Source organism: Delphinapterus leucas, chromosome 12, assembly GCF_059928025.1.
Source record: "Delphinapterus leucas isolate spDelLeu-1000000601 "Yukka" chromosome 12, BTC_Dleu_Yukka2, whole genome shotgun sequence".
In the NCBI taxonomy this organism is placed as follows: Eukaryota; Metazoa; Chordata; class Mammalia; order Artiodactyla; family Monodontidae; genus Delphinapterus; species Delphinapterus leucas.
The window spans coordinates 63,068,434-63,087,942 of record NC_143140.1 but is presented as its reverse complement, the minus strand read 5'-3'; the positions used below and the strand labels follow the sequence as shown (position 1 = coordinate 63,087,942).

Here is a 19,509-nt window from a genome sequence, read left to right as displayed (position 1 = left end):
CAGAGAGAAAATAGAATCTCATTTCCATCCACTAGCCTAAGAAGCTCTATCTGATGAATTTGCATTGAGAGTTTTGACAACTAATTCAAATGAACGTTTTTAGAGATGAGAATTAGGTACATAAATATTGGGGGAATGGGGGAAAAATGAAATTCAGAATCAGAATATGCAGTTCAGAGTGACAGCTTTGCTATTGACCAGCGTCAGATTTTGGCCAAGTATTTTAATGACTCTAAACTTGAGTTCCCTTATCAGTTAAGTGAAAATTAATAATGCTACCTGCCCTGCCTACTTCGCAGGGTTGGAGCGAGGATAGATTGAGATCATGTGGGTGAAAAGGCATTACAAACTGAAAAGCATAATATAAGCAATCAGTTGTTATTAACAAACTGAGAGTATTATCTAATTGCTTATAAATACATGCTGTGGGTACACTCATGGTCTCTCAGTGGGTAAATAAAACCTTGGTTTTGCTGGGTACATGTTTGTACATAATCCTTCAGTGGAACAAGAAAAGAACCTTTACTCAGCAATTAATATCATCCGGGCCCTTTCATATCTATACCTATAACTAAATTTACATCTTTACAAAATACATATTAAAATAGACTATATTTCATTTAGTCCTCTGAAAAATCTGATTGATAAGCCTCAGTTTCATATGAAAGAAATTGAGACACAGAGATGTTAAATGCTGCTTAAAGCAGTGCTTCCCAAATTCTGTTCCCTGGAACCCTAATCCTGAGAAATACTTCTCTTTTAAAGAGTTCTATTGTCCAAAACTTTGAGAAACAATGTATTCTTTTCCTCTCTCCAACAGATTCACTTTGCAAAATACCATACTGGTAACCATTGAAAAGTTCTGCAGTAAAGAAGCCAGCTGTAGTAAAGGAACCTGTTTAACTTTGCTCAATCTAGAGTTAAAGCTAATTTGATCTGAAGACCCTATTTTCCAATTTATCTTGCTAAATTTTGATAGAACTGGGATTCTACAGAAAACATTTTGTCAAATGTAGATCTAAATTTTTGACTGGAGTTATTTCTTGGTAAATCTGCAATCAATCAGACTACAAACCTATCTTCTTTAAAAAGATATACTATAACCACATACCAAAAACGGTAGGAAAATAGGGAAGGGCAGTTATAAAAATAAAAAAAACCTATCTTCTTTAAAAAGATATACTATAACCACATACCAAAAACGGTAGGAAAATAGGGAAGGGCAGTTATAAAATGTTACTATTCTACATTTACTTCTAATTATATCAATATTATGGTTTATCGGGATTTTTTTTCAGCCTTCTTCTTTTCTTATTTGTAATCATAGTATATGTTGACTTCATCTTCCAATTATTTAAATGTAGTAAAACATGCATAACATAAAAATTACGACTTTAACCATTTTTAAGTATACAGTTCCATGGCATTATGTACTTTTACATTGTTGTGCAACCATCACCACCATCCATCTCCAGAACATTTTCATCTTCCCAAACTGAAGATGTATCTGTATTGTCTTCTGATCTTTTTTTTTCCCAACATTTTATCAGAAACATCTTCCCACTTTGCAGCTTACTCTTTTTTTAATACCTTCATTTCTAGTGGCTGTGAGATATTCAATCCAGATAATGCTCATGAATCTGCCTATGGTTGGACTTTTGTATTATTTCCAGTTTTCCCTTTTGTAAGTGATAAATATCTTTGCGTCTGTAACACTTCCCATATTTTAGATTATTTCCTTAGAATAGCTAGTAGATTAAAGAATACAAACATTTTAGTGATTTTTTGAACACATGTTGACAATTTTTTTTTGTTATATCAAATTTACTCTTCTATTGTTTAATTGATACATTCATCCATTCTTTCAAATTAACAAAGACCTAGTAAATTCCTAATATTTGCCGAGTACTATGTGAAAGAAACATATATTCTCCACTCAAATGATTTCAATATACCATGGCCAGCATTAGGTATTGTGGCCAGCGTTAGTGACAACTAAGGACAAAAGTACTGATTTACTTGTCCAAAAGTTTTGTGGCATTGCTTTGATTTTTAGTGAGAAGACATCCTTGCTAGTTTGCTGACTCCATTTGAGGATTTCCTTGTCCCTCTTTGTTTCCCCTCCCCCACTTCTTACTCATATATGTGCTGTTGGACAAATTACTTAATCTCTTTGTTTCCTCATTTGTCAAATGAGAGTAATAACTGTACTGATGTCATAGGATTGTTGTCTTAACTCAAGGGGACTTTGTATATCTTAATGTCTCAACGAGACATTATGTATTTTAAACCAGTGCCTAGCACACTGTAAGCGCTCTAAACATTACTTGTTATTGTTATTACTTCCTGAATGGAGAAAATGAGATTAATCTTCTGTCAGTTGACCCAAGGAATGGGCAAGCTAGAACTGTGCGCACTTTGCCCTGGCACTGTATGTCAATTTTTAAACAAGCTTTCTGTGTGCTTAAACAAACAAACCTACCAAGTCATGAACTCTCTGTCAGGAATAGAACAGATTAATTAGTTTATGGATGGGGGAGGAGGGGTGTTTGTTTTTCCTGAGACATATTATTGCTAAGTTTTACAAAGTTCTGCTAAGTCCTTTAAAAGGAAAATATATGTCCTTCAGTTTTTTGTTACCTAGGATTTAGGAATATTCTTCAATCAAAGAAATAGGAACAATGATGTGCTAACAGTTATAGGTTAATGACTTAAAAAATAATCTACATTTCACCCTAAGGAAGAATGAACTTATTGCTGAATTGAATTGACAAATGCTGAGCTAGTCAGTGTGCCAATGAGCCAGCTATAAGACTGCCAGTTACGTTTAATCAAGCATCTATTCTTATCAAATTTTTAAAGAAGTATTTTCCTTGCTGATTGGTATATATATATGTGTATACACATATATATATGTGTGTGTATATATATAATGAGTTCTACCATCAACCTGGTCTTTAATAGCGTATACTTAATCTGAATAAAGGGATATGTGTCCTGGGAAATTGTGTGAATATTATATTAAATTGAATGTCACATTGTCCGTGATTTACAAAAGCTAAAGGTGTCTGAGTAACTGACAGATGTCAATCAAGAGATTCCATTGTTCTAGGAATTGTATATATGACACCAAAATTCTGAATAAAAATTGTTTATTCTACTGTGACCACATCTATTTTATTCGCTATTTTACAAAAATGAATAAAGTATGCACTATACAGTCTTCACAGAAGCAAGTATTATAAATGTGGCATATGGTGAAACCACTTCAAGCTTCTGAAGAATCAGCAAACTGTAAAATACTTTACTGTCATAATATAGCATTATTTTCCAACGGATGAAATCATTTGTTGCTGTTTTCATTGTCCGTGTAAAGTTCTTTTGTTAAATACTTATGTCTTAAATATCTCTTAGATATTAAAATCAAAACCAAAAGCCTTTCTACTCCAGCATACCCTCGTGAAAGGCAAGGATAATAAGCCCTGATGCAGTTGTTAGGTTCTTCCGGAGGGAAGTAGAAAGAGGCCGGAAGGTTTCAGAACTACAAGCAAAGTCAGTGAAGCAGAGAGTAAATCCAAATATTCGGCAAATGACAAACCAAAAAGGAGACATGCCAGCTGTTCACACTGGGAAGTTACCGAACATTTATTTTGGTTCAAGTTTTATTTTTATATGAAGAAGGAACAATAAGTTTTCTACGGGGGTGGGGTGTCTCATTCCTTATTACACGAATAGGGAACAGAGAGTTTGCGATGCAGGTGGGTGTTTCCTCTGGGAGCTTCTACACTCCCCTTCTTCCTACCGGCCACCGATACGGTAGGACCTCCGCCTTGGGGACAGAACGCCGGGGCGCCTCTGCTTGGGCGGCGGGGTTTCTCCGCGTTCATCCTCTGGGGTCTGGCCACACTGCTTACCCAACTCTCGCTTTTCAAACTGCGATTTCTGAAACAGGGCAGACAACGGCGCAGGTCCCCTTTCGCGCCCGCTGCCCCCGAGCGGCGGCGGGCGGCTGGGCCAGGGCGGCGAACAAAGGCGGCGCGGAGCGCGGGGCGCGCGGCCGGGGTTGGCGCGCGTCTCTCCGACAGGAGGCGGAGGCGGCGGCGGCGGCGGCAGCAGCGGCGCCGCGCCCGAGCCTGCATTCCTCAGAAGCGCCCGGAGCCCGCGGGGCGACGTCACCCCCGGCTCCGCCCCCATCCCTCCCAGAGCAAAGTAACTCTTGACTAACAGGAGAGCCTCTGCCGAGCATGGAGAGCTGCTGCCGCGGCCGGCCGGCGACTCGGGCAACGCTGGCGCCCCAGAGGTAGTTTGGCGACCGCGGAGCAGGAAAAAGTGCGGGCGGGAGGCTGTCCACTCCCCGCCCTCACCCCGCCGGGCCCGGCCGACCCCTCAGCTGTGGATTTCGCTGCGATACCCCCCGGCAGCTCTTTGCAAAGCGGCTTGAAACTTCTCCCAAAGTCGACATGGATACAGTGGCGGCGGCGCTGCCTGCTTTTGTGGCGCTCTTGCTCCTCTCCCCTTGGCCTCTCCTGGGGTCGGCCCAAGGCCAGTTCTCCGCAGGTGAGTGGCCGAGGAGGCGTCCGGAGCTCCGACGAATGCCCCCGACCCGGGGCTCGCCAGGGGTGGAGCCGGCTCCTCTCTAGGGCCGGGGGGCAAGGCGGGGAAGCTTTCGCGACCCGGGGTGGGCAGAGGGAGAGATGTCCCCAGACTCCGTGCCGGCTGGGACGCGGGGCACGGGGCTTGTCGCCACGGGGGCAGGTAAGTTTCCTCGTCGCGACCCATTGTACCCGGCGGAGGATCGCTCCGGGCGCAGGCGGGCAGGGCTGTGCGGGAGTGCGCGAGACAGTGCTTTTCTTGGGAAACTGGGAGCCTCGGCGTCCGGCGCCGGCTGCACCGCGCCGGGGAAGATAGAAGGAAAAAGTAGTTACGACTCTGGGGACTGCTACTCTCTTGCTCGTAGTGCGGGCTTGTTGCTCTCCGCCGCTAGAGCGTTCCAAAAAAAAATTCCCGGGGAAGCCATTGTCAGAAAGGTGGAGACTTGAAGGGAGTGACCTCGGCGCGCTTTGCCAGGTGCTTTTTGTCCCGGGAATAACCTCTCCTGACTATTGTCTAACTACTTCCCCGTCCCTCCCCCAGTCCTTGTCGCCTTCTCCAGCGTGGGGCTGCTCCTGCGTTCGCCCTGTGGGTTAGGGAGCTGCGCGGAGTAGGTTCCGTGTGTGTGTTGGCGGAGCCTGTAAGATGTTTTGAAACATGATTCTAAGGATCCACGCCGAGCAGTCCTGGGCAGCGAGGTCTAGGCGCCGGGTCCGGGAAGCCTGACCCGCGGTGGGGGAGCCCGCTCATCCGGCAGAGCCACCGCGAAGCTGGCCCAGCTCCTCCCGGAGCCGGCCTGCGTGATGGGGGCTACAAACGACTGCCGCCCGCCCAGAGAACCCAAGAGGAGGCATCCGGTGCGGTCTCGCCAGTTAGCCCTTTGGGTCCTAGTAAAGCCGCTTAGAGAAGTCCGTGAAACCCCATTTCTCCCTGTGCCGTCCTCCGTTCCCTTCCAGTTCTGTGACCCTTCCTGGCGGTTGCTTCTTTCGTTCTCTCCTCTGGGGGCTCTGAAGTTTCACCAGGTGGACGCTGGGGAGCAGGCTCCCGGGCGATTGTCAGCCTCCCGCCAGTCCAGACAACTTTTCTGGCCAGCCCACCCAGCTCAGCTTGGCTGGCGAGCGCATCTGCTTCCTTGGTTCGCGCGGTGCAGATGGAGACGCAGAGGTGGCCGAGGGCTGCTGGACAAAACGGGGGAAGCGACAGCCGCGCTCCTGGCTGAGGCCACAGGACGCGGAGAACGGACGAACTTTGCACTGTCAGTTTCTCTCGTTGTTGTGGCTGCCTGGTTTCCTGGAAGTAAACTCAAATCGTTGTTTTCCGGAGTAATGTTTATTTCCCTTCCGTTCTCTTTCCCCCCTTTAGAACTCTGTAAAAGGAGGTAGATAAATTCAGATGGCAGCATGTGCTGTGCACTCAGGCAGGTTATGAAATGCAGCGTGTACAGGAAAAGTTATGTATACAGGTGATGTATACAGAGGACAACAGCTATGTGCAATGAAAGCCTAATTTTAATTCTTTCTGGAGTAAGCATTACTGCAAGCATGTCTGACATATAATGCCCGTTGGTACTGGAAGCGTGCTTGATGTAAGACATTACATGCAGGCAAGTTGGAGTGGGTATTGATTTCTGCACGGTGTTTGTCAATGCACGGAGAGCCTACGCTTGAAAAGGCATGTAGTTTGTTAATTGAAAGTTGGAATTCTGCCAATTGTATGATTAAACTTATATGTATTCAAAATTTGCAACTATTAATGTCTCAACAACTGATGGATATATTTTCATCTATAAAGAAACTTTTCTTTTTCTCTTTTCAAATGTTATTTACCGTTTAATGAGCAAATAAATATTAAATTTCCTCCAGCGGAATGTACAGATGAGCTTTTCTGATCCCTGGAGTTCAGATATCTCTAATGAACAGTTATGTTCTTAGACATGCAGTTCCAAGTAATTTAACTAAATAAGCCTGGCTTTTCTTTTTTGACAAAGCAAAACATTCGACTTTATTTTATAGTTAAGTGAAAGAATGTGCAGTCCTAACAAATGCAATTGTGGCAGGACTGTATCTCAAAATTTTGCCATTCAGGTTTTGTACATATGCCCAGAAATGAATGTCTTTTATTCCCACAGTTCAGATTGTGGATCTGCCTTTCTCCATAAGCTAAACGTTTGTTTTGTAAAAATTTCCATTTTCTGCTTCGCATAAGTCATTTGTTATTCTTCTGTCATCAGATTTTATGGCAGTCAGATTTGTTGCAAAGACACGGGGTCAGAGATTGGAGGTGTATTCTTTCTTGTTTTTTTTTCTTACATTCTTTAAATGATGAACTTTTATTTCTTTTGAGAAATTTAAATAAAAATGCTTTAAAAGTGTAAAACAAATACATGTTCAGAACTTTAAAGTATGTTTTAAAATCACACTTATTAGGCCATTTTCCACTTTTAGATATTATTGTGTGCTTCCTAACATGGTGAGCCTCGAAAGCAAAACTTGAAAGACTGCAGATTGTTGGATCTTTGATATATCATGTACTCATCCAGTCTGCTTTGTTTAAACCACAGTTTAGGAACATTTTCATCATTTTGAATTTTTTCTTAGCTTTTGGGGTTAAGGTGTAAAAATGCTACATGGTGAGCCTCTTGAAAACCTGAACTTCCAGAGCTTCTTATAAATCTCAACTTATATTCTTTCAGTTTGAGGGCTCACTTAACACCTAAAAAAATGTGTTATATCTGTGTTACATCTGGGGAAATTGAGGCATAGAAGCATAAGGATGTGCTGAAGTTTATTCACTGGGTTGTGTAGTTGCCATCTCTTGATATAATGTGAGAAAGTTTTTTGTATTAGGACTCAGATGACTGACAAAATCAGTCATAGATGAGGTACCTGGAGACTCAGCTTTCTCATCTGTAAAATGGGGATAATAATACCTGTTCTGACCTTTCCTCATGCTTTTTATGAAGATGGTGTGAAATAGTTTAAATGAGCTGGAACTGTATATTGTCAAACATTATGCAGCTATCTGGGGTGTTATCATCATATATTAAAGTAGCTAAGTGCCTTGACTTCAGTCTTTTCTTGCTTCCCTAGTCTGTCCTGGTAAGCACAGACTGTTCAGGAGTGTGTGTGTTTGTGTGTGTGTGTATTTGTGTGTGTGTCACTCAGCCATTCATTCCTTTTAATTGTTGTTAAACATAAACATCCTAGATTGGCCAGACCATAATTTTATCAGCACATTGAGAGAAATTATCCTTTAATTTTTTTTTTTTTTTACTTACCTTCTGTAAATCCTTACTTGAGCTGAACCTGTGGAAGAGTCACTATTAACATTCATAGTATTCAAACTATAGAAGAAATTTATTTTTAGTCAATTTCTTTAGCTGTCTGTTTAACTATTGGCTGTTCACCCTTTTCATCTCAGTGGGAGAAAAATATGTGGCTTTTTAGATGCAGTCTTATCAGTGACCTAGAGAGGGACTATTGTCTCTCTAGTATGATGTGAGCCTGGAAATGCAACTCCAGATCCTGCCTTGGATATAGTTCCTGGCATGTCACACTGTAAGCATTTACTTACTTGATTCCTTAGAACCTTGCAACTCATCTAAGCAGTGCCACTTTCCCAGTGTCTCACTCTTTGCTGTCTCTGTATGTGAGTTAAATTTCTCTTATACTTATTATCTCTACTGGGAAGATACATCAGAGAGACAGCTTTTTAAAGGTTTGCCTGTTGGTTTTCTGGTTTTGATTGGCCACAATCTCTCGATCCCTCAATTCATTAAAACTCCAAGTTCTAAACTATTAATAATATGTAACCAGACATTTCTGGGACTGGTTTTTCTTTCACCAGTCTCCATATAACTGACTCTGTTGATTTTCCTACATTGCAAGATGTCATTTTGTGTCTGGCCAACCCAGACGGGAAGAGGCAGGTCTGGCTGCTATTTGGGCTTTGGCATGTGTGCTGCTGACAGCTCTTCTCTTTGTATTCATAAATGTGAATTTGAAAAATAAATCAACCCCTCTGCCATTCTGCCCCTCTCCCACACTCCTTCCCACTCCCCTCTAGCAACAACAAAGCCCCACATGCAGATACACAAAATCACAGCCTTTTTGTTTTCACCAGATACCTTTTGGTGCTGATCATGTTCTTAGAAACTGGAAATATGACTCAACCATTAATCAGAGCAAACGCCAGTCCTCCCACCTAATCTCATATTTTAGGCAGTGATGGTTTACTACACGTTTTTATGGCCTTTATTAAACATTTAATTCATGTGATATGGTCCTATATAGAGAAACTAGGTTGTTGCCTACTAATGCTTTTGAAGTGCTGTGTTCTAGGTCTGCTCAAGATGGTGTTAAAGACAGTGTAAGTCATGCTAAATATGGATCTGCTTCTCTGAGGCATGGAAAATGCTGTCCTCCTCTGCCTTGTGCTCTTCCTATTTCCCCTACTTGCTCTTCACGCAGGGCAGGAAGAGGATTGTTGGAAGACTGAGAGCAGGAAACATCAAGGGAGTTTACAGATTGTTCTTAAAGACAAAACAAAGCACTGGGATCGTGTGTGTGTGTGTGTGTGTGTGTGTGTTTGATCTTTAATTTTCTAAAGAGGGAAAAAAGCCCTATTTTTGATTTGTTTATTGGAATCAGCCTTTGCCTTTGCCCGAACACATTCATTTCTTATTCTGTGGATGTAAAAACTTCCCTCTGTGTGTTCCTCTCAGACTTTACCCTTTGATCATATGTGTCTGGTTTGTGTTCCTTTATCAAATGGTGTTTCTTTTTGCCTAAAAACGTTATAATTGCTTTTGAACATGACTTGTTTTTCTTTCATCAAAACTCATGCTGTTTGTCATAGTTCTGAATAATGGTATTTTGTCAATTCATGATATCTTAAATGGGTATTTGATAACAAAGTAAGTACATCAATCAAGCTAATTTTTTATTTCAATTGAAGGTAGAAATAAATTTGTAAATCCATGAAATAATCTTTTAATGTCACAGAGTATTTGTTTGTGCTTATATATCTCTCAATGCAAGAGAGACTTTGAGTTCCTTTTCTTTTTTTTTTTTTTTCTTTTTGCGGTACGCGGGCCTCTCACTGTTGCAGCCTCTACCGTTGCAGAGCACAGGCTCCGGACGCGCAGGCTCAGCAGCCATGGCTCATGGGCCCAGCCGCTCCGCGGTATGTGGGATCTTCCCGGACCAGGGCACGAACCCGTGTCCCCTGCATCGGCAGGCAGACTCTCAACCACTGCGCCACCAGGGAAGCCCATGAGTTCCTTTTTGTAAATGGGGTTAGAAAAAATTTGAGTGCCACATTGCCTGTTATTTTGAGATAGTGACATACATCTGGGCTTTGGAAAACTTTAAAAGTTATGTTTTAATGTGTGATGTCAATGAGAAGTCTGGAGGTAGATGGTTTACAAACTTCAAATTCCGTCTTAGTGGAAATTGTGTTTTTATGAGAAGTGCTCTTAAACATAGTTCCATGTAAAAGGTTTTATTAATTCCATGAAAATTCTGTTGGGAAAGGTATGTTTATTTTCCTGCAGTATTCTTATGGGAATTCTTTTGATTTGTAGTTAGTATTTTAGTAATAAAAACTGAACTTACATAATTAAAAAAGTTTTGTGTGGTTTTGCAGATTGTTGAGCTTCTGGGAAACATTGGGCTTGGGATGTAAGGATCACATCAATCCTGTTGTGGAACACTGCCATTTCCCCACTTAACTATGGTTGAGTTTTTTGGCATTCTCCTCTGTGTTTTGGTAATCCATAAAAATTACAAGCGGCTTATTTTGTCACTTACAATTGTTGTAGGAGCAAATTAAGTGGTCCTGAATGAAATAATCCATGTTTCCACTTTATACGATTGTAGATAGAGCTCTGTTAATAAAAATGATGAACAGAGCCGTGCTAGCTGAATCCTTTTACAGGTGTCATTCTAGGAATTATTTTCAAAAGAAGAGCTCAGAAACAAATCCAAATAAAATAGTGTCTAGAGTTACTGTTTGCATTTATTTTGTTGAGAAAATTGAAAGATGTAAATATGTGTATTCACACACACACATATCTTAACAATGATAGAACATCATTGTCCAAAGGTTCGAGTGAGAAGGAAACCAAGAATATCTACAGATGGGATCAAACTCCTATACTTATATTCTAGATAGAGTATTGAAAGTAGAGAATTATTTTGTCAGCTTCATAGATGAAGAAACTGAAATGGAAAATTATGAACTATATAGTATATAGTATACTGCACTGTACTGTACTTTAAAGGAGAAAATAAGAAACCTCATTCCAATAGATTGGTATCTATTTATATAAACTCTTCCAAATGCAGCCTGTGCCTTAACCAGCTGCTTGTAGGCTGATTCTCCAAACCCAGTCCAGGGCAGCAGCCGATCAGCTACAGAAATTCCCCTAGTCCTTGGTGGACGGTAGGGTGCTAGCAGCTGCTTAAGTGGCAGACTGGCCTCAGCTCCTTGATGTGATTCGACTTAGGTCGTCCAGCAAATTCAAGAGTAGAGAGAGGAAGACTTTCTAATGCCCTCATTGCCCATTTAAAGGCTGATGGCTGATTGCTTCATGGTCATTGGATTCATCAGTGGTAAGATGCCCTAGAATTTTGCTTACTTGAATTATGGTCCATGGACCAGCAGCATCAGCATCACCTGGGAACTTGCGATGATCTTGTAACCACATATCAGAGCCCACCCCAGACCTACTGACTCAGAATCTGCCTTTTAATAAAATCCCCAGGTGATTTGCTTGAACATTTAATTTTTGAGAAACACTGCTCTAGGACAAAGAAAGATCAGCTTGAAAAGATTTGCCACATGCTCTTTACTGTAGAGTTGTAAGAGTACTGTGAAAGGATTAATTACAACATGAAACAGATTTCCCTGGAATTATATTTCTGATCAGAATTTACTGAATTATAATTTAACACCCCAGATGCATCAAAACAGCAATACTGTTCAGGTTTTAAAAAAGAATACTCAGACAATTTTGAAAAAAATATTTCATGAGAGAATAAAAATAAGGCTAAGTACTTTTAGTTGTGAACGTATTATATAAGAATATTTAAAGGTAAACATATCATCTGAGGAACCAAACATGATATATGCCAATCATTTTTACTTTGCATATTGACATGTTGATATGGAAAACGATAATTCCCTCTTTTTTTAACTAGTAACTGCAGTTTCTTGTTTTATATTTCTCTTTCTCTTCGAAGTGTATTTTAAGGATTTTTGTAATAAGGAGCTCATTTATAGGACAGTCAAATTTAATGAATGGGGAGTTAGGTAGAATGCATTAAATATCACTGGTGTTCTTTTTACTATCCTTTGTGCTCATATTTAAGAACAGAGATTCTCGTCAGTTTTCTCCAGAGAAAAATTATGATGTAATAGACAGTGTACACTGTTCATATCAAAACACAGTTTTACTTGCATTTTGTAGCTTGCTTTAGCATTCTTTGAGAAAATGAATTTTCCCAGAAGACCTAATTGCCTTCTTATTAATGAGCCTGTAAGTGTGTTTTGTTATCCATTTACTATTCTAAATGTGTCTACTTTTGCTGGCTGTTTGAACAGTGAAGTCTCTGATTAAATCACGATTGCTCTATTTGTTTTTGCCATTCACTAGTGACTCAGAAAATACTGGCATAATGACATGGTTATGGCAGAAATTAATTGAAAACAAGAGATATAAATTAATGTTAACCCATAATGGTTGTATTGTGATATCAGGAGATGGAGTTTGGGGCAGTGCACAGCAGAATTCTCTACATGTTTGATAATATAAGTGAAAGTCTGCTTAACCTGTATTGTTTTAAATACACAAAATATAGTTACTGGATTAATGAACACAAATACAGTGCACAGCAGAATTCTCTACATGTTTGATACTGTAAGTGAAAGTCTGCTTAACCTGTATTGTTTTAAATACACAAAATATAGTTACTGGATTAATGAATACAAATCAGTGGCTTCCACATTTACTTGATTTAGACATTAGTGTTCAAAGGAAGAGGTTTAATTGTGGACAGATCAGTGTTAGAGAACTTAGTGATGGAGAGAAACTCTCAAAGGTACTTCCATACATCTTGAAGAACTTTAAAGTCTAAAGTCTCTGATTTGTTACCTTTTCTAGTTTTACACCAAATTCTTGCTGTTTGTACTAATTCTACTTGTCAGCAAAAATTAGGTTCATTTATTCCCTCACACATTAGAGGACAGAGCAAAAAGCAGTTGCCCAAACAACAATAGGAACTGCCATTTACTGAGTGCCTACAACCTGCCAGGCCTTATGATCGGTGTTTTATGTAATTTAAAATCCTCACCATAATCCTTTAAGATCAGCATCATTTCCATTTTGCAAACTGTGGCCTAGAGAGGTTAAGTATTAACTTGCCTCAGGTGACAGTGTGAGGGACTAGTAGAGCCAAGATTCATTATTGAATATATACACAGATGTAGCAATAAGACATTTTTTTGGTTACTTAGTGGCAGAAAGTGCAGCCTAGACTGGTTGCAACAAAAGGGGAATTTATTGTCTCTCCTAACTGATAGTTCAGGTGGAGCTTTACTTAGGAGTTCACATAATTCCACTGGGATGTGACCTTTCTCTGCCTGCTCAACTTAGCTTTGGTGTGCTCCAGAACTTCGGTCTTAGGCTTCTTGTAGAGGCGAGGTGGTTTCGGCAGCTTCCAGATTCTGGTCCTTTAGGAAAATGTGCACTATGTGCTGGGCACCTGAAAAGGCCCTGCGATTCACTGGCCTTGGATTCGGTGAATCATATCTCCAGCTCCTGAGGGGAAGTAGGCTGATTGGCTTAGTTTACTAGCATTCTGGGTTCAGCCCTAGATCCCCCAACCAGGTCGTGTGGACTGATGGGGGTGAGGGGACTGTGGATGAAACTATCAGTTGTCAACAGATAGAGGGATAGGTTCTGGAAAAGCAGCCAAACCACAGTGTGGTTACTTGAGATAGAATTAAATAAGTCGTGAGCAGTGAAAGCAGAGAGGGGTGCACCTGTGTGTGTATTTATACTCCTTCTGAGCGGGGGTGAAAGGAGGTGGTGGGGAAAAGATAGGTGGAGCAGATAGTTCCCTGCTCTGAACCAGTAGGTGGTAACATCAGGAAGACGCGGTGGTCTGAGCCTTAGTCTCTAAGGGGAAGGAGGTGAAGGAGGAAGAGAGGAAGGAGGCCATCAGATTGTGGCAGGTTTGTGTGCATTGCCGATCAGCTGTTCATAATTTAGGGAGTGTTTCTTTTTTGGTCTTTAAGCCCTGCTTTAAAGCATGCATTTTATTATTTTCATGGTTGTATTCTCTTTGCCTCAGTATTGAATAAGTCCAACATTAAAATTTGACAGAATTTTGAGTGTTAAAAGGGACCTTTGAAACAAATGCCTCTTAATTTGCTATAACTTGCCCAAAGTCATATAGCTTGAAAGAACTTGAGGTCAAACTTGAGATTTTGATTTATTTGGTCACTGTTATTAAAACATATGCATTGTTTTTGCTTAGTGGTTATTTATATAGATAGTTATTATTTAAGGTTTTAAAAAATTATTTTAGTTTGTACTCTGAAGTTCTAAAACCAGTGTTTCCAAAGGCAAACCTGACTTGACTGGCTTTGATTAGAACAGTGTTCCAAGTATGAGGTGATAATAAGTTGTGTGTCTGTGAATGAAAGAGATCATTTTATTTATTTATTTATTTTTGGCCTCGCCGTGTGGCTTGCCGGATCTTAGTTCCCTGACCAGGGATCGAACCTGTGCCCCCTGCAATGGAAGCTCAGAGTCCTAACCACTGGCCACCAGGGAATTCCCAGAAAGAGACCATTTTAGATAATTGCTTGTTTTTTTCAGTTATCCTGCAGGATTTATTTACATATATATGTGCGTGAACAGGTGTTTGCATGTATGCATTTGTTTGTTTTTAATAGATGCCAAAGGGTAAGCTACCATGATAAATGATACTAATTGACACAGAGAAATAAAACCTAGTTAACTCTTCACTTTGGAAACAAATTTTGAAAAACGCAGGAGGTGAAGGTGAACTTGTTTATAGTTTTGATCTTCTCACCTCTTGCTGCCTGACTTTATAATACATATCTGAAAACATGGGATGTTGGACAGAGTTGCTGTGAGAAGGTACTGAATAATGAATGAAGTGTAGAGAAGTAGCAGCTGTTTGCCTAGCCTCCCCCTCTCACGGTGAGAGATTTATCTCCCGGGCCTGAGTTAGATAGGCGGCCTGCCGCTGGCTGTGCCTGAGGATCAGGCGCCCAAATGTGGCTGTGCCAGTTTAGACTAGAGTGTCCTCCCTTCTCTGGCCAGAGCACCTGGCCTGGCACTTAGGGGTGAAAGCAGTGGTTAGGGAGGAAGGTTGTTGACTGCTGTTTGTTCAGCATGCTTCCTTCTGTCACTGGAGGTTTGCTTTCACACACCTTTGTTATCTTAAAGAACTTAATGAATTATTATTTTCTTCTCTGTGTGTTGCCTGTTTTCTCTGACTCTTTTTTTACCCCTTATTATACCTTCATCAGGTGTGTTAGCTGTGACTCCTGAATGGTGAAGTTTGTAATAATTTGCCCAACACCCTGCTTCTTTGAGGCAGAGTGCTGTATAGTCTTGATCTATTTTTGCCTCTTTATCTAAATTCGTATTTAAGTACTTGGGGAGTACATGAGGTGAAGGATTTAGCAGCGATCTGCTTCAGAGAGAGCAGAAGGATTCTTTGGATTCTTTGGAGGTCTGTGTACAGAGCATTTTAGTGCACAGAGCATTTGGGCTTCTATAAGGCTGTGTCCCACTCTTAGCTCTGTCACTTTCAGGCTCTGAGATTTGGAGTAATTCCTTTCTACTTGACCTTGATTTCCTTATCACTAAAATGGGAATATTACAATGAAGAGTCATTTTAATAGCTTCTCTAGTTACTCAATAGGACACTTTTAAAGGTAGAATGAGTAACATATGTGAAAGTATTTCTGATTGGAAAGTACCATAAAAATGTAAATTTTTTTGGGGGGGAATAGGAACTTGGATAATAAAGAAATTATTGTGTTGAAGGCACAAAATACATGGTGAAGAACGGAAATGAAAACAATAGATGCTTTGTATATTTGCATATCTAAGTTATGCATTGCCATCTAAGTTGTTTGCATATCTAAGCTTTTGGGGAAAGTGGTATGGAAAAGAAGAGTCAGTAAGATTCTTGTGAACAATGAGTAATTTTGTTATGTATCATAAAACTTAGCCCCCATTTTCACATATCTGTGTTTTACTCTTATGTAAGTTTTAATATATATGTGTAAGTTTTATATATATATATGTAGGTTTCATATATACATGTAAGTTTTACTCTCTTGTGTTCCAAAACATTTTTTGTACTTTCGCCAGATATGTTAATAAAGATTATGTGATTATAAAATATTTTTACTGATAATTTTTGAACATATGTTTTAAGGACTGTGTTCATATATAGAAAGTTGTATGTATAGTTTTTCTTCTTGAATATGTTCATGAAGAGAGAAAAAAATGCTCTTGCTTTCTGAGCTGGTTTGCCTAACTGGTGAGAGCACGATTGTAAGGTTTGCATCGGTTTATTTACTCTTCCACTCCACAGTTCTTTGAGCATCTACTATGTGTCAGTACTGTGGCAGGGCCTGGGTATGCTGGTGGGCACAGATATGACTTTTGTGACAGTTAAGCAGTGGTAACCTTCGCATAGCTCCGCATTTAGCAACTCACGGGTGAAGCCTGGATCTGTTTTGTGATTGACCTTACCCCTGTGGCTTGGCAAGTCTCAAAGCCGAAGTCTGTCTCTCACAATTTGTGGGTCCACAATGCAGTGTGTCAGCAGTCTTTCCATATCCTTGAGTCTACACATAAAAAACTAGAAGCTTACGAAAAAAGAAATTTTCAGAGATATGCTGCAGTGATAGTAAAATTCCACCAAGTGGAAATTCCCCAAAGTTGACTAATCGGAAGTGTAAACAAGTCGGGCAGAGGAGAGAGCACGTTTGTTTTCTGGAAGCTCGCTTTTTCTCTCTTTTGAGGCAGGATGAGGAAGGTGGGGAGGCATCCTCACAGCGGACAGTGTATGTAAATATGTCTTCACAACCTGAACCTTCTTGCTCAGAGGCCCTGGATTTTGGGCCGCAGATGCATACTGGCTGTGCCTGCAGCTGCTTATCAACGGCCACTGGTGCCTCGACTCTGACCTGTCTCCTCTCTACTGCTTCAGGGGGGCGGCCGCTAGGGAGGGGATCCGGAGAGGCAGCTGGGAATGAGAGTGGACCTTGACCATCCCCCAGACTGCCCTTGCACCTGCATCCTGGAAGCGGAGCAAATTCTATTCCTGGCGCCTGGGTCAATCAGTTTGAAGGGGAGCAACAGTACTGTCCTTTCAATACACCTATTGCCCTACTAGGAAATGGAGATTCTGAACATCTGTATTAAAGGAGGCCCACAGGACTTGCAGTGGGTGAATTAAGGAGAAAAGTAATTTTGGAAATGTGTAAATTCTTTTGAAGCAAAATCAAAGTTGCCAAATTACAAAGACCCAAGCTTCGAAAGTAGAAATTTAGAAAACTGTTTTAGTCGAGTCACTAACATTTTATGCCCATTTCATATTTAAGCAAAGGACAGTCAGAATATATAGCATAATATTTAATATCACAGACTTTGGAACCTGACTGCCCGAGTGTGAATACTGGTTCCGACATTTCCTTGCTATGTGACCCAACCACATTCCTTCAGTTCCCACATCTGGTAAAATGGGATGATTCAAGTACCTATCTCAGATGTTTGTTTTGAGGAACACTGAGTTAAAGTGCTTAAAAGAGTGTCTGGCACACTAATAAAATTCATCCACTTTAGCTTTTATTATCATCATCATCATCTTTTTGTTTCTGAGCAGAGAAATGTTTATTGCAGGGCCAAGCAAGGAGAATGGGCCCTTGGCCTTGGGGTTCATGCTCAAAACCCCCAACTCCCTGATGGTTTTCAGGGAGAAGTTTTTATAGGCAAAATTTGGGGTGAGGGCTGCAGGGTGCATGACTTTTTTCTGATTGGCTGGTGGTGAGGTAACAGGATGGTGTTCCAGGAATCTTGTGCTCAGCCTGAAGTTGCCATCCCCCATCTGGGTGGGGACCTTAGTTCCTGGTCTCAGGACTTAATGAAGCTCAGGTTCTTGATGTCTCATCACAGAAAGAATTCAGTGAGAGACAAAGTGATAGGTAAGAAGTGGATTTATTTAGAGAGACACACTCCATAGACAGAATGTGGGCCATCTCAGAAGGTGAGAGGCCATCGTCATCATTATTACTGGACTAAATTAAACAATGCTTGCAGAATATCCTGATCCCATGCTGTTATCTTTTAAAGTTTCTGACTGCATTATCTTTTACTTTAAAATAAACCCCCCAGAGAGTAGATAACAGGATGCCTGAAATAGATCAACTCATCTGCCAGTTAACAAAGACCACAGCAAGCACTATAAAGAATATAACTCAGTGTTTATGAAAACAATAGGCAAATTTACACTGATTCCTAAGAATCAGAATCTTAGAACGACAAAAACAAAACAAACCAAAAAACACTATCAAGTGATGGGTGGGGGAGCTAGAGTGAATGGGATCAAGTTTTTGTTGTAAAATACCTAAAACAACCTGTGGAAAATGCATTTAACATTTTTTAGGGAACTTGCAGGAGGTGGGAAATTTGGGACATTGGTGAAACAGCTTACTCCCTGGAGAGGTGTAAGCTCAGTTAAAATATGAAAACTCTAATTCAGGAATAAGATTAAAATGAGAATTGACCAGAAAGTTAAGTGTGGTCTATACCACTTCAAGAAGTGTCCATCCCAGTGAGACTAGTGTCTTGTTTAGGAGCAGCACTCCGATTTAGAAGTGAGATTATTAGAATTAAGCAGAGATAGGGAGGCTCCTTAGCTCCTAGAGAATGTAGTTTAACTAAAGGATATCTGTACTGCTTCATTTGCATTTGACACATGGTAAGTAAATTCATTACTGGCATTTAGAATAGCCATTTACCTATGAATTTTAGATAACTTTTTTTGTTTTCTTTTTCTTTTTGTTGATGTTTAGTCCTCCTTAGCCTTGGTAGTTTCAAATCCGTTTAAACCCCCAGGCTTTTTCAAGCCATTATCAACAGGGTAAAGCCCTTTTAGAGTCCTGCTGTATGGAGCCTGGGGCTGGTTGAACTTCTGACCACTGTTAACTCACTTGCACAGTTGCCCTTTGGCCAGTCAGTGCAGAGGAAAGCCTTCTAAACTTGAACAAGGATTTCATGTCCAATTCAAGCTTTGGATTTCTTGTTCTCTTTCACCTTCTTACGGCATCTCTTCTAGTTTTAATTGAAATAAACTTCCCTTTTCCATGGGTTATATCTGTGAAAATGGTTGCTCTCCAGATATAATTAAACATTCTTGTCAGTTTTTTTTTTTTTTTTAAATCAGAGAAGCTATTTGCACTGCAGGCTTGAATCTTGCAGAACTAAGTGCTCTTATAATATTCAGTTTACCATAATAATGCAATTTTGTATCCTCACTGGATGCTCCTACTGACATGGGTCTTTGTGATTCTGGTGGTAGCAGGTGTCTTCATAAGCCCCTCTCCATTTACAAAGTAAGTTTCTTAAGATGTTGTCATTTTGGTACGCTGTATGACCAGGTTCATGTCTTAATAAAAAGGAGCATTAAAAAACAAACATCTGGGCCTTCCCTGGTGGCGCAGTGGTTAAGAATCCGCCTGACAATGCAAGGGACACGGGTTTGAGCCCTAGTCCGGGAAGATCCCACATGCTGCGGAGCAACTAAATCCGTGTGCCACAACTACTGAGCCTGCACGCTAGAGCCCACAAGCCACAACTACTGA

At 40.6% G+C, this 19,509-nt stretch overlaps 1 protein-coding gene across 3 annotated transcripts in view; it reads left to right on the top strand.

Annotated features, from left to right (window-relative positions):
• Nucleotides 1-4,460: 4,460 nt before the first annotated feature.
• PTPRK (protein tyrosine phosphatase receptor type K) overlaps nucleotides 4,461-19,509 on the top strand; it is a 578,185-nt gene continuing 563,136 nt past the window's right edge. For all 3 annotated transcript variants that reach the window (XM_022556378.3, XM_022556371.3, XM_089921990.1), the window contains exon 1: nucleotides 4,461-4,557. In XM_022556378.3, coding sequence (XP_022412086.2) covers nucleotides 4,461-4,557 — 97 coding nt within the window. The remainder of the gene's footprint in view (nucleotides 4,558-19,509) is intronic.